At 43.3% G+C, this 13,545-nt stretch overlaps 1 protein-coding gene across 2 annotated transcripts in view; it reads right to left on the reverse strand.

Moving 5' to 3' along the window:
* The window catches only part of LOC115106415 (zinc transporter ZIP11-like), a 136,074-nt gene that overhangs the window by 21,532 nt on the left and 100,997 nt on the right, over positions 1-13,545 (reverse strand). For both annotated transcript variants that reach the window (XM_029629128.2, XM_029629127.2), the window contains exon 7: positions 3,339-3,408. In XM_029629128.2, coding sequence (XP_029484988.2) covers positions 3,339-3,408 — 70 coding nt within the window. The remainder of the gene's footprint in view (positions 1-3,338; positions 3,409-13,545) is intronic.

A 13,545-nucleotide genomic window follows, 5' to 3' on the forward strand; every position in this document is an offset into this window, starting at 1 on the left:
ACAGAAGAGGACTGGCCACCCCTCATAGCCTGGTTCCTCTCTAGGTTTCTTCCTAGGGAGTTTTTCCTAGCCACATTTGATTGATTGACTCTCTTCCTATTCACACTAAGGACTACAATACACTCTAAGAGGCTGCGCACAAGAGGCCACTTTACACTCAATTTGCAGACAATTCACACAAATAGGCATACTGTAATCCTACATTTAGACTTTCATTGACTGTCCCCCAAAACATATTGGGTTAAGATAGGTAGAAACGCATTGCAATACCACTGATTATGTGAAAGAATGTAGCCTCAAAGAATAAAAAAAGCAAATACATTTGGGATTGTTTTCCTCAGCTTGGCTGAAGAGGCCTCTTTGTTTAAATCACTACATTACCTGACTACCACCCTTTTCCTCTGGCTGACAGCACACACACACACACACACACACACACACACACACACACACACACTGCAGCTGGAGAAAGGCAAAGCCACTGGGATGGAGAGAACCTGCTCACGGCGTCCAGTCTACCTCCTGTGAAGAGGGTCTGCTAGAACACATCAAGGAGAAAGAGGTCAGGGCTGAGCCAAGCATAAACCGAGGAGCTGCACCTGAAGGAGAGCTAACACAGCTACCAGAGGACAAGAGGCTTTCACTAGGAGAGAGAGGGAGCGAGCGAGAGAAAGAGCGTGAGAGAAAAAGCGAGCGAGCGGACCAGCACCAGCGGCTAGTCCGCATCTGGAGGGCGATCTCCACACATTCCTCTGGATTCCTGCTCCCCTCCCTCCCGCCTCTCAATCGAACCATTAACAGACACACACAAATGCATGCCCAGGCATGCGCACACATACCCAGACACACAAACATGGAGACACACACACACACAAGCAGGTGAAACATGCACAGACACCAACAAACAGATGGACAGATGTATGCATGCGCGGACAGACAAATAGATATGCTCACTCCAGTTGCGGTCAGTGCCCTTCAATTTGATTTTCTTCATGAGCATGGCCTTATTTCGATTACAGCATATTGGATGACTGTCATTCACATTCCATTCACCCAGTTCAATCTAACAGCGATAGGTTTAGGCTATTACATGATACTCAAATTTTCCCTATACCCATCATGAGGTTGCTACAACCTAGCTTATGAATGAAAGTTTACAACGTAGGTACACACAGGTCGAGAGACCAATTCGATGTGACACACAGTGACATGGACAGACAGTGACATTCAATATCGCCATGCACACTCTTGCCTGCATCTAGCTGATCTCGGGTGTAATCATTAGTCCAACAGTTGCAAAAGAGAGTTTCTATTGGACAAATTCAGATATGTTCATCCCCGTTTTGTTCCGTTTAAAAAAATATTTCAACAGAATCGAATGAATTCACCCCTGATCACATGTAAACACAGTTCACTTTCATAGCAGCCACATTGTATTCCTTCTCACATCTACACGCTCTCCTCTTCTCACCTTTTCCCTTCACCAGTGGACTTCAATGCACAACACATCAACTATATGTGACCAGGTGAAAAAAACTTTCCAAACCATAACTGCTACACACAGCCTACATCGTTGTCACTATATTAACTAAAGTAACGTCCTAGTCAACATAGCTAATAGAACTAATGCGTTAGTAAACCCACTACAATCACGCAGTAAAGTTAGTGTACAATCAGTAAGCAGTTACACCGACAGGCCCCTGTGGCAATAAATGAGTCAAACCAAAAGCTTACCTTGACTTGGAAGAGTTCCAGTGTTGTATTAATAGTACATTTTGGTAGATAGAAGGTGCTCTTTGGTAAAAGGGGCGAATTGGTCGTCAAAAAGAAAGGAGGACCAAGGCACTCTTCATATACTTAATTAAAACTTTATTTTCATATACTTAATTAAAATGCGTTTATTTGTATGGCATGTTCAAAGAAATAAAACTCTTTTGAAATGTCCTCTTTTGACAATGTCCTTTCAGCTTTTGCATGGCCTCTTTTGAGTGCAAAGAAATAATACAATGTCCTCTTTTGACAATGTCCTCTTTTGACAATGTCCTCTTTCTTTTCAAAAGAGAACATCGTATAATTTCTTTGTACTCCCTGACGAAGGCGATGCAGACGAAACGCGTCGGATTTTTAAAACCTTGTTTCTATTGAACATGCCATACAAAAAGGCGTTTTAATTAAGTATATGAAGAGTGCCTTGGTCCTCCTTTCTTTTTGAGTTCCAGTGTTGTGTTGGATAGTGATAGCCAGCTAGGCAACATAGCATCATTCTGTTTGAGCAGGGTGTTTGAGTTGGCTAAACTAGCTAGCTGCATTTGCTAGCTAAAAAATGAAATTCGGTCTCATGCTTCTCCTTCATTTTGGAAGAAATGTATTTGTTCAAAACTGCTTCTGTCTCTGGGTCAACTACTCTCCACATTTGATGCACTGCAGTGCTAGCTAGCTGTAGCTTATGCTTTCAGTATTAGATTCATTCTCTGATCCTTTGATTGGGTGGACAACATGTCAGTTCATGCTGCAAGAGCTCTGATAACTTCCGGAGGATGTCCTCCAGCCTGTCATAATTACTGTGTAAGTCTATGGAAGGGGTGAGAACCATGAGCCTCCTTGGTTTTGTATTGAAGTCAATGTACCCAGAGGAGGACAGAAGCTAGCTGTTGTCCAGCTACACCATGGTGCTACTCTACAGAGTGCCATTAAGGCTACTGTAGACCTTCCTTGCAAAATAATGTGTTTTAATCAATTATTTGTTGACGTGAATATATTTAGTATAGTTTAATCTAAAAATGATAACTTTTTAAATTGTTCTCCCTTCCTCCTCTGAGGAGTCTCCACTGTCATCCTCGGAGGCTCATGCATTATTTATAAATTAAATATGGAGTACCAGTGGTGGCCACCGGGTGGTAGCAGCACACAGCAGAGAGCCGGGGCCCAGACAAAGCAGAGCAGCCAGGCACAAATACGGGCTGTTTTGTCCTCCTCATCCCCACAGAGTAAACAGTGCTTTCTCAACGGGAGGAACAAGTGATGCTCCTGTCTACTGATCACATGGTATGTGGAGGAGGATTATGATGACACACACACACACACAGATAAACGCACGCACACATCAAATCCCAGGCTCTTATGGCCGAGACCTAAAGCAAGGGCATCTGATCGTGGTCGAACCATTAACCAGACGTGTCCAAATCCTAAAGGGGCTGTGGGCTGTGGCCATAAACATAGGTCACATTAACCAATAGTGTAGACTCGGGCCTGGGTGATATGGTGACAAAGGTGATATCTACACAGTGTTGGAACACAGGTATGGAAGGCAGTTGTGGTATAAGTCTCTGTTTTCTTACCTGGCACTCTCAAATGTGGCAGATGAGGTCTTTCCTATGGCTCCAAACCCTACACCCACAGCCAGGCCCTCTGCAAGAGAACACACACAGCCATGGAGGTTAAAATGTGTGTGTGTTTGTGAGAGAGAGAGACAGCCAGAGAGAGAGAGAGAGAGAGGCAGAGAGAAAGACAGAGGGAGAGCGACAGAGAGAGAGAGAGCGACAGAGAGAGAGGGAGAAAACGGTAGAAAGAGAGCAGTAGAGACATAGATAGGTAGAGAGAGAGAAAGAGAGAGGGAGACAGAGAGACAGAGAGGGAGAAAACGGTAGAAAGACATAGATAGGTGTAGAGAGAGAAAGAGAGAGGGAGACAGAGAGACAGAAAACGGTAGAAAGAGAGCGGTAGAGACAGGTAGAGAGAGAGAGAGAAAGAGAGAGCGAGACCGAGAGAGAGAGAGCGACAGAGACAGAGAGGGAGAAAACGGTAGAAAGAGAGCGGTAGAGAGACATAGATAGGTAGAGAGAGAGAAAGAGAGAGAGAGACAGAGAGAGACAGAGGGAGAAAATGGTAGAAAGAGAGCAGGAGAGACATAGATAGGTAGAGAGAGAGAAAGAGAGGGGGAGACAGAGAGAGACAGAAAAGTAGAGAGAGAGAAAGACAGAGAGAGAGAGCGACAGAGAGCGACAGATGGAGAAAAACGGTAGAAAGAGTGCGGTAGAGAGACATAGATAGGTAGAGAGAGCGACAAAGAGACAGAGAGCGACAGAGACAGAGGGAGAAAACGGTAGAAAGAGAGCAGTTGAGAGACATAGATAGGTAGAGAGAAAGCGACAGAGAGAGAGAGAGAGCGACAAAGAGACAGAGAGCGACAGAGAGACAGAGGGAGAAAACGGTAGAAAGAGAACGGTAGAGAGACAGAGGGAGAAAACGGTAGAAAGAGAGCAGTTGAGAGACATAGATAGGTAGAGAGAGAGCGACAGAGAGAGAGAGAAAGACAGAGAGAGAGAGAGCGACGCAGAGAGATAGAGAGGGAGATTGAAAGAGCATGGACATGTGAGAATAGGTAGGGAACGGTTATAAAGAGCTGGTGAGTCAGAATTTACAGTCAGAGTTTTTCCAGCTGCTTGGCTCATCAACCAGAATGAATAAGAGTCCACATCTGTATTGAGTGTACTATTGAGAGTAAGAAGAGGAGGAAGGCAGAAAGAGAGAGACAGCTCTCCGTCTTCTCTGTCTACTGAAGGAAAGACGAGTAACACCCGCAGCAGGACAGACAGGATCCATGCCTCCAGGCTATTCACAATGAAGTGTGCTAATATAATAGATTTATCAATGAATGACTATGATTTCCTAGTCTATCAAATCTAATTCCCTCACTATGAGCGGCTGGGTGCGTGCTGGGTGTGCGATATAGTCTTGCATGAGCACCCACTCTCTCTCGCACTTATGCTGGTGTGAGCATGAAAGCACGCACACACTTGTACCAGCAACCAACTCCCTCTAATTGGACACAGCAGCTTCCAGCAGGGCATCTCTCTCCCTCTTTTCCCTCTCCCCTCTCTTCTTCCCCCTTTCATTTTTAACACTTGGATACAAATACAGCTGAAAAGGCCACAGGTTAGACTGACAGCCGTACACAAACACAGGTAATGATACTCCTAAAGGTCTGTGTGTGTGCGTGTGTGTAAAGCCTGGCTGAAAAACACACACAGAGCTCCATACTTAAAACATGAAGCCTGCAGGAGTACTGTATTAATACCGCCTATAGGTCCTAGTAGACTATAGTATTGTATATGGAATTAAGAATATATAATATATGGATGAGTAATTTCAGAGCGGCATAGACTAAGATACAGAAGAACAGAACACAGTATATACAAATGAGATGAGAATGCAAAATATGTTTAAAAAAAATAAATAATAATAAAGTAAAGTGACCAGTGTTCCATTTATAAAAGTGGCCAGTTATTTCAAGTCTGTGTGTATAGGGCAGCAGCCTCTAATGTGCTAGGGATGGCTATTTAACAGTCTGATGGCCTTGAGATAGAAGCTGCTTTTCAGTTTCTTGGTCCCAGCTTTGATGCACCTGTACTGACCTTGCCTTCTGGATGATTTGGGGTGAACAGGCAGTGGCTGGGCTCGTTGTTGTCCTTCATTATCTTTTTGGCCTTCCTGTGACATCTGGTGCTGTAGGTGTCCTGGAAGGCAGGTAGTTTGCCCTAGGTGATGTGTTGGGCAGACCGCACCACCCTCTGGAGAGCCCTGCGGTTTCGGGCGGTGCAGTAGTCATTCCAGGCGGTGATACAGCCCGAAAAGGATGCTCTCAATTGTGCATCTGTAAAAGTTAGTGAGAGTTCTAGGTGCCAAGCCACATTTCTTCAGCCTCCTGAGGTTGTTGCACCTTCTTCACCACACTGTCTGTGTGGGTGGACCATTTCTGTTTGTCAGTGATGTGTACGCCGAGGAACTTGAAGCTTTCCAACTTCTCCACTGCAGTCCTGTCGATGTGGATAGGGGCGTGCTCCCTCTGCTATCTCCTGAAGTCCACGATCATCTCCTTAGATTTGACGACGTTGAGTGAGAGGTTATTTTCCTGGCACCACACTCCAAGACCCCACACCTCCTCCCGGTATCGTCATTTTCGGTCAAGCCTACTACTGTTGTATCGTCAGTTAACTTGCTTATAGAGTTGGAGGCGTGCTTTGCTACACAGTCATGGGTGAACAGGGAGTACAGGAGGGGTTGAGCATGCACCCTTGTGTTGTTTCCTACCTGGACTGCGCATGCTCTGAAGATGCGGCTGGGAATGCCGTCTGGACCAGCAGCCCTGCGAGGGTTAACACACTTAAATGTCTTACTCACGTCGGCCACGGAGAAGGAGAACCCACCGTCTTTGGTAGAGGGCCACGTCGGTGGCACTGCGTTATCCTCAAAGCAGCCATTAGCCGTGGTACATTGGCAGTATACCACAAACCACCCAACTTTCGGCATATCTGACCACGACCCATGTGGTCAGATTTGCTTAAGTATAGCATAGTTACAGTGCATTCAGAAAGTATTCAGACCCCTTGACATTTTCCACATTTCGTTACGTTTCGTGTCTTTGGCATCATTCAAGTGAAGACTTTATCAAATCAATTCTCTGTAATTATTATTATGTGATTAAACTAATGTAATTAAGTAGGAAGTTGGGGCACCAAGGAAAATCTTCAGATTACAAAGTTATACTTTTCCTAATATATCTCTTCAGATATATAAATATGTGATAAATTAGTCTTCTAATTAATCAATTATTCTTTACCTCACGTTAGTCTCATTCCAAAGGTCGTAAATGGTTGGTTTTCTGCACGAACCCAGCCTTTACTATGAATCATCCATACACCAATTGGCTTAATCATTTATTTACTAACTAACTAAATAATCACAGAAATGCATAAACAAACAGTAGATATGGTTACAAGGAAATGATAGGGGAGGTTCCCTAGTGGGCTAAGCTGATATGACGGCTTGGTGGACAAAGGAAAGAGGGTGTGGACTGAGAAGGGCAGGAAAGATAAAAGGAATCCCTACACAGTTGATAATTATATTAATTGAAATGCTAATCCTTTGCACATGAACACTCACTCATTCGGAACAAATTGAAATCAATAAATATTTTCGCTCAGTGTGTCGTCTTTGTCTCTGTTGGAATCGTCCGTCTTTCGGTTGGAAAGTTCATCCACGCATCATTCTCTCTGCTTCCTTGAAGTCTTTCGTGGTTAGAATGGATACTTCAGAGTACCATTCAGAAATCTTCTTATAGAATAGATGTTTCGGCAGTTGTCGGTCTTCGCATCCAATGGTACATCATTTCTAGCTGCAGACTAGTAGTTAGTATCTAAGATTTGCATTTATTCTGTAGGGATCGATAGTCTCAGCGTTTAACCATTTCCAACCGTGTAGCCAATGCTCCATGTGGTTTGGTTAGGAATTCAACAACCATTACAACCTTAGCTTATACTGAGGTTTTTGTGGTCTCTACTCAAACCTTTGCCCCCTCGGTGATCGAGGGGGCATGGTCTGAAGAGGATTTCTTCAGATGGGTTTTTTAATCCTAACAGTAGAAAAGGGCTGTCCCATGAGCCAGATCATGTCGGTGCTCATGGTAGACGGGCCAACGACTGAGTTAAACTTTAAAGGGAATACAATTCTCTCACATTAACAGTTTAAAATCACATTACATAATTTCGCAAATAGTTTCATCTTTACTCATTCATTTTATACAATAACTAGACGCAAACCTCATAACCCAGGCTCCTGTATAAACAGAGTTATGGTAATGTGGCTGTATTGTCTTTCATGAGGTCACAACATGAAACAAAATGGGCAAAGTCGTAGCTGGCTTCTCCACCGACCGTTTACACATTCTCCAAAACATGGATATTGTTCAGTTCTCAAGTTCTGTGATGTAGAAGAAGTTCCTTTGTTCTACTGTGAAACTCTCTCTCTCTCTCTATACTGCCTGGCCAGGAAGAGAGTCTCTTCAAGGAATTTACGACCTGAGATAACAGAACCTGGGTGTAGGAGGGAGAGAGAGAGAGGGATGGTACTCGCTATACCCAAAGAGGGCCACGTCATGACATACGTTACAGCCTAATTCTAAAATGGATTAAATGTTTTTTTCCCCCCACTCATCAATCTACACACAATACCCCATAATGACAAAACAAAAACAGGTTTTTAGACATTTTTGCAAATTTATTACAAATAAAAAACTGAAATATTACATTTACGTCAGTATTCAGACCCTTTACTCAGTACTTTGTTGAAGCACCTTTGGCAGTGATTACAGCCTCAAGTCCACTTGGGTATGACGCCTACAAGCGTGGCGCACCTGTTTTGGGGAGTTTATCCCATTCTTTTCTGCAGATCCTATTAAGCTCTGTCAGGTTGGATGGGGAGCGTCGTTGCACAGCTATTTTCAGGTCTCTCCAGAGATGTTCGATCAGGTTCAAGACCGGGCTCTGGCTGGGCCACTGGTCCCAAAGCCACTCTGTCTCTGTGCTTAGGGTTGTTGTCCTGTTGGAAGGTGAACCTTCGCCCATGTCTGAGATCCTGAGTGCTCTGGAGCAGGTTTCAATCTTGGTTTCATCTGACCAGAGAATCTTGTTTCTCATAGTCTGAGTCATTAGGTGCCTTTTGACAAACTCTAAGCAGGCTGTCATGTGCATTTTACAGAGGAGTGGCTTACATCTGGCCACTCTACCATAAAGGCCTGATTGGTGGAGTGCTGCATAGATGGTTGTCCTTCTGGAAGGTTCTCCCATCTCCACAGAGGAACTCTGGAGCTCTGTCAGAGTGACCTTCGGGTTCTTGTTCACCTGCCTGACCAAGCTTGGTCCTTCTCCCCCGATTGCTCCGTTTGGCCGGGCGGTCAGCTCTAGAAAGAGTCTTGATGGTTCCAAACATCTTCCATTTAAGAATGATGGAGGCCCCCGTGTTCTTGGGGACCTTCAATGCTGCATACATTGTTTGGTACCCTTCCCCAGATGTGTGCCTCGACACAATCCTGTGTCAGAGCTCTACTAACAATTCCTTCGACCTCATGGTTTGGTTTTTGCGCTGACATGCACTGTCAACTGTGGGACTTTATATAGACAGGTGTGTGCCTTTTCAAATCATGTCCAATCAATTGAATTTACCACAGGTGGACTCCAATAAAGTTGTACAAACATAAAGTGATTTCAATTTTTTATTTTTAACACATTTTCAAAAACGTATAAAAACCTGTTTTGCACGTTGTCTTTATGGGGTATTGTGTGTAGATTGATGAGGGGGAAAAACAATTTAATCAATTTTAGAATAAGGCTGTAACGTAACAAAATGTGGAAAAAGTCATGGGGTCTGAATACTTTCCGAATGCAGTGTATATACAGATGAAAAACATTCCAAGCTTCACTGAAATACCTCATGTTCCATTGAGGGGCTTCATTCCAATCAGTGCTTTCATGTCAAGTCAAGAGCCATCTCACCCCATCATCCCATTGCCTGATTTACTAACGAGCTCTTTAATCATTGGTAATTTGCGTTTTTTTGGGTTGGGGCAGGTGATGAATATTCCCTCAGAATTCCCTCAGATTGAAATACATACGATATTCAGATAAGGCCATTACGGATGCATAACAGATCCATTTCAGTGGGAGGACCCCACTCTCAATCAGTTTCAATCGGCTGCTCTGGTATGGGCTTGTTGGAGCTGGAGGAGCCATTAAAAACTCAGGCAGGGGGAGTAATACCTTCATTTGTCACCATATGAGACATTAGGAGGGGTGCTGCCTGGGGGGAGGATCAGTCTCTAGCGTCAGAGTGGCACAGAGAAGGCGGTGAGTTTGATGGGGCGGAGGGGGTTGGTCTTTCCCATGTGGGAACCATATTTCAGTAATCAGCTTTCTACAGCAGTGTTAATAAAGTACATGCCTCGAGGACCGCAGGGGCGATCAGGGATAGATTTAGACCAAAAACAAAGAATTGTATACTATTCCGAGACATATGCCAAGCTTTTTGAGAAGATGTACAGTACCAGTCAAAAGTTTGGACACACCTACTCATTCAAGGGTTTTTGTAGAATAATAGTGAAGACATCAAAACAATGAAATAACACATATGGAATCATGTAGTAACCAAAAAAGTGTAGATTCTTCAAAGTAGCCACCCATTGCCTTGATAACAGCTTTGCACACTGTCAACCACCTTCATGAGGAATGCTTTTACAACTGTCTTGAATGAATTCCCATATGCTGAGCACTTGTTGGCTGCTTTTTCCTTCATTCCTTCGCTTTTCCTCCATCTCATCCCAAACCATCTCATTTGGCTTGAGGTCGGGTGATTGCAGAGGCCAGGTCATCTGATGCCGCACTCCATCACTCTCAAATTTGGACTCATCAGACCAAAGGACCAATTTCCACCAGTCTAATGTCCATTGCTCATGTTTCTTGACCCAAGCAAGGCTCTTCTTATTATTGGTGTTCTTTATTAGTGGTTTCTTTGCAGCAATTCGGCCACGAAGGCCTGATTCACACAGTCTCCTCTGAACAGTTGATGTTGAGATGTGACTGTTACTTGAACTCTGTGAAGCATTTATTTGGGCTGCAATCTGAGGTGCAGTTAAATCTAATGAACTTATCCTCTGCAACAGAGGTACCTCTGGGTCTTCCTTTCCTGTGGCGGCCCTCATGAGAGCCAGTTTCACCATAGCGCTCAATGGTTTTTGGGACTGCGCTTGAAGAAACGGATTGACCGACCTTCATGTCTTAAAGTAATGATGTACTGTTACTTATCTTTACTTATTTGAGCTGTTCTTGCCATAATATAGACTTGGTCTTTTACCAAATAGGGCTATCATCTATATACCACCCATACATTGTCACAACTCAACTGATTGGCTCAAACACATTAACATGAAAAGAAATTCCACAAATTAACAAGGCACACCTGTTAATTGAAATGCATTCCAGGTGACTAACTCATGAAGCAAGTTGAGAGAATGCCAAGAGTGTGCAAAGCTGTCATCAAGGCAAAGGATGGCGACTTTGAAAATATTTGTATATTTGTTTAACCCTTTTTTGGTAACTACTTGATTCCATATGTGTTATTTCACAGTTTTTATGTCTTCACGATTATTCTACAATGTAGAAAATCTTTTTTTTATTTTTTACGTTTAAAAAAAAACTTTAATGTATATGTGTCCAAACTTTTTTGACTGGTACTGTAAGTTTGTTGACTCACTAGCAACATTTAACGACAGCGAGTTGGGTGTAGGTGAGCGCCTGGCATTGCTATTACCATGTTGACAAGGCAAGTGGAGAGACTCTTCAGACTCTTGTGCCATTCAGCGACTGACTGAACAGCCTTGTGCTTGGGGGAAGTAACCACCTTAACATTTGATGTGTCATACATGACAACAAAATAGAGGGTTTGTGGATCTAATTCCATTGTGGATGGTCTACTCCTGGGAAAGGTGCAAAGTTCAACTTGACTTAAGTCCCATGGTTGATAGAACTATTAGTAAGAGTGGGACTTTACAATAGATCAACGTGCTCCGAGCAGTGGCCACTTTGCTAATACGGCCAATCTGCTAATCTTGTGATACTCTAAATGCATTAAATACCGCCAGGTAAGTGTGTGAGAGTCACTGTGGAAGCGACGTTTAATAGCATCCAGTCAATCATCGTTATCATTTTTGTAATTTATTACAATCCCCATTCACAGAAATGTTGGTGTCCCATTCTCTTCGAAAAGCCTTCACACTCCTGTCATAGCGCTGTCTCTAGGCTATCATAAAAATGTCACGCTGTCACCATAAAGTGTCAGAAACTGCCATAAAGCTGTCATGCGGCCGTAATTATTCTGTTATAGCGCCGTCTTCTTGCCTCTACATAATAAGTGTTGACAAGGTCAGAATGACTACAGAAATAGCACAAAATCATCTAATTGCCAGGTAAGAGTTTGGTCTGTGTGCTAGAAAAGGCTTGCCTGACGACTCATCCTCATTTTCATTCCGCTGCTCTATCGATGGCTAGACACATTGTTCATCTATCATAGTTGGATAACGTCATCATGTAGGCTGGCTCAGGCCCAACCCAGCGGTTTCTGGGACCAATCAGAGTGGTCAGAATGTGTTCACATTCTACAAGATGTCCGGAAAGAAACACTAGTGGGTGTGGTGTTTTGGCCCGGTAGATGGGTATTCAGGTTAAGAAAAGACTGGAGTTGGCAAAGAAGTGTGAAGCGAACATCTCTAATTAGCTAGAGAGTTGGAGAGAAGCCGGCAAACAGACATGTGCATCTTCAAAGCGGTAGAGAAAAATTGCCCGTAATAGGCAATATGCCATTCTAGGCATGTTAAAAGGGCTGAGGTAGCCGCAAAAAGATGTATATAGCTTAAGTGCCCTAATGCATCAGCTATGAGGGGATACAGAAATAAACCATTCTGGAAATGAATTATAATGGTTTCCTATCAGCTCTAATCACTCCAATCCCTCATCACTCCAGACTCCTTTTCTAGGGAGGGGTGGGATTACCATTCCTAGTATGCAGAGGCACACAGACACAGACAGACAGACAGAGACACACACACAGACAACAAAAACACTTCCATGTACAGTAAATAACGTCGCTCTCAGCTTCCTGTGTTCTCTCTCTGTGTTCAAAGTTTACTGTATTTAGTTGATGTTGAAATTGAAGTTTGCTGGTTTTCGCTCAAGCCCTGTCAAACGGCTGTGTATGTGTACGCTCAAGCACAGGCACGTGCACACACACAGTCAGCATGGAAAACAGAGGTGTAGAGGAATATGGGAGAGAATACTTAGTGAAACTACCGAGTCAAGACAAATGCCCTAGAACTGTATCTAAATGTGCCTCTTTCAGTGTAAGTTAAGAGTAAACATGAGGACATGGCTTGGAGACAAAGGGAAGTGGACACGATACTAGGATTGGGCGGTATACCGTATATACCGTATACCGGGGTATTTGGAAATAGCCACATGATGATTTTTCAATACTTGTTGAAACAATTTCTTTGAGGTTTTTCAATACATTTGAATATTTGCAGTCAACTTGTGCAATGCTTTATGAGATAAAGCAGATTGCGTTCTTCATTTCACCGGTCACATTATGAAGCTTACCGTAGTTCACCAGAACAGTTGAGCCAGTCACGTGTGTTTGTTTGTTAATGGCACAACGGGAGAAAGCGGGAGCGGGTGAGTCCAGCTGTCTATTGACAGGGGTCGCGTTTTATATTGAAGGTCAAGTGTTGCACATTAGTGCAACGAATTCGGCAGAAAATTGCTTCATTTTCATCAGATGATGACAAAAGTACAACGCTATTTGCCTGGCAGCCACACAAGTAAATGAGCTTACAATGAAAAAGCAAGTTATTTTTTGCAAAAAGACCATCATCATATGGCCATCATATTTGTAATGTTTAGGCCTATCATAGAAAGAATATAGCCAGCTACATTTCCTACTGTTTTGCTTCAAGTTAATCTTGCACTATACTGTAAAAAAAAATAGGCTGGCTACACTGAGAAAAGTACCAGGGAAAAGTAGCTACACGTCAGTCAGAGCGCTGTCTGCTGAATGCCCAATCATGAATTATTATCTGAGTGGAGAAGTGCAACTGAAACACAAATTTAGTCTGATGCCGAGCAGAAATTAAGAAGCATTTTAGATCTGCGTTTACAAAATGCA

The sequence above is a fragment of the Oncorhynchus nerka genome, linkage group LG23 (genome assembly GCF_034236695.1).
Source record: "Oncorhynchus nerka isolate Pitt River linkage group LG23, Oner_Uvic_2.0, whole genome shotgun sequence".
Classification (NCBI taxonomy): Eukaryota; Metazoa; Chordata; class Actinopteri; order Salmoniformes; family Salmonidae; genus Oncorhynchus; species Oncorhynchus nerka.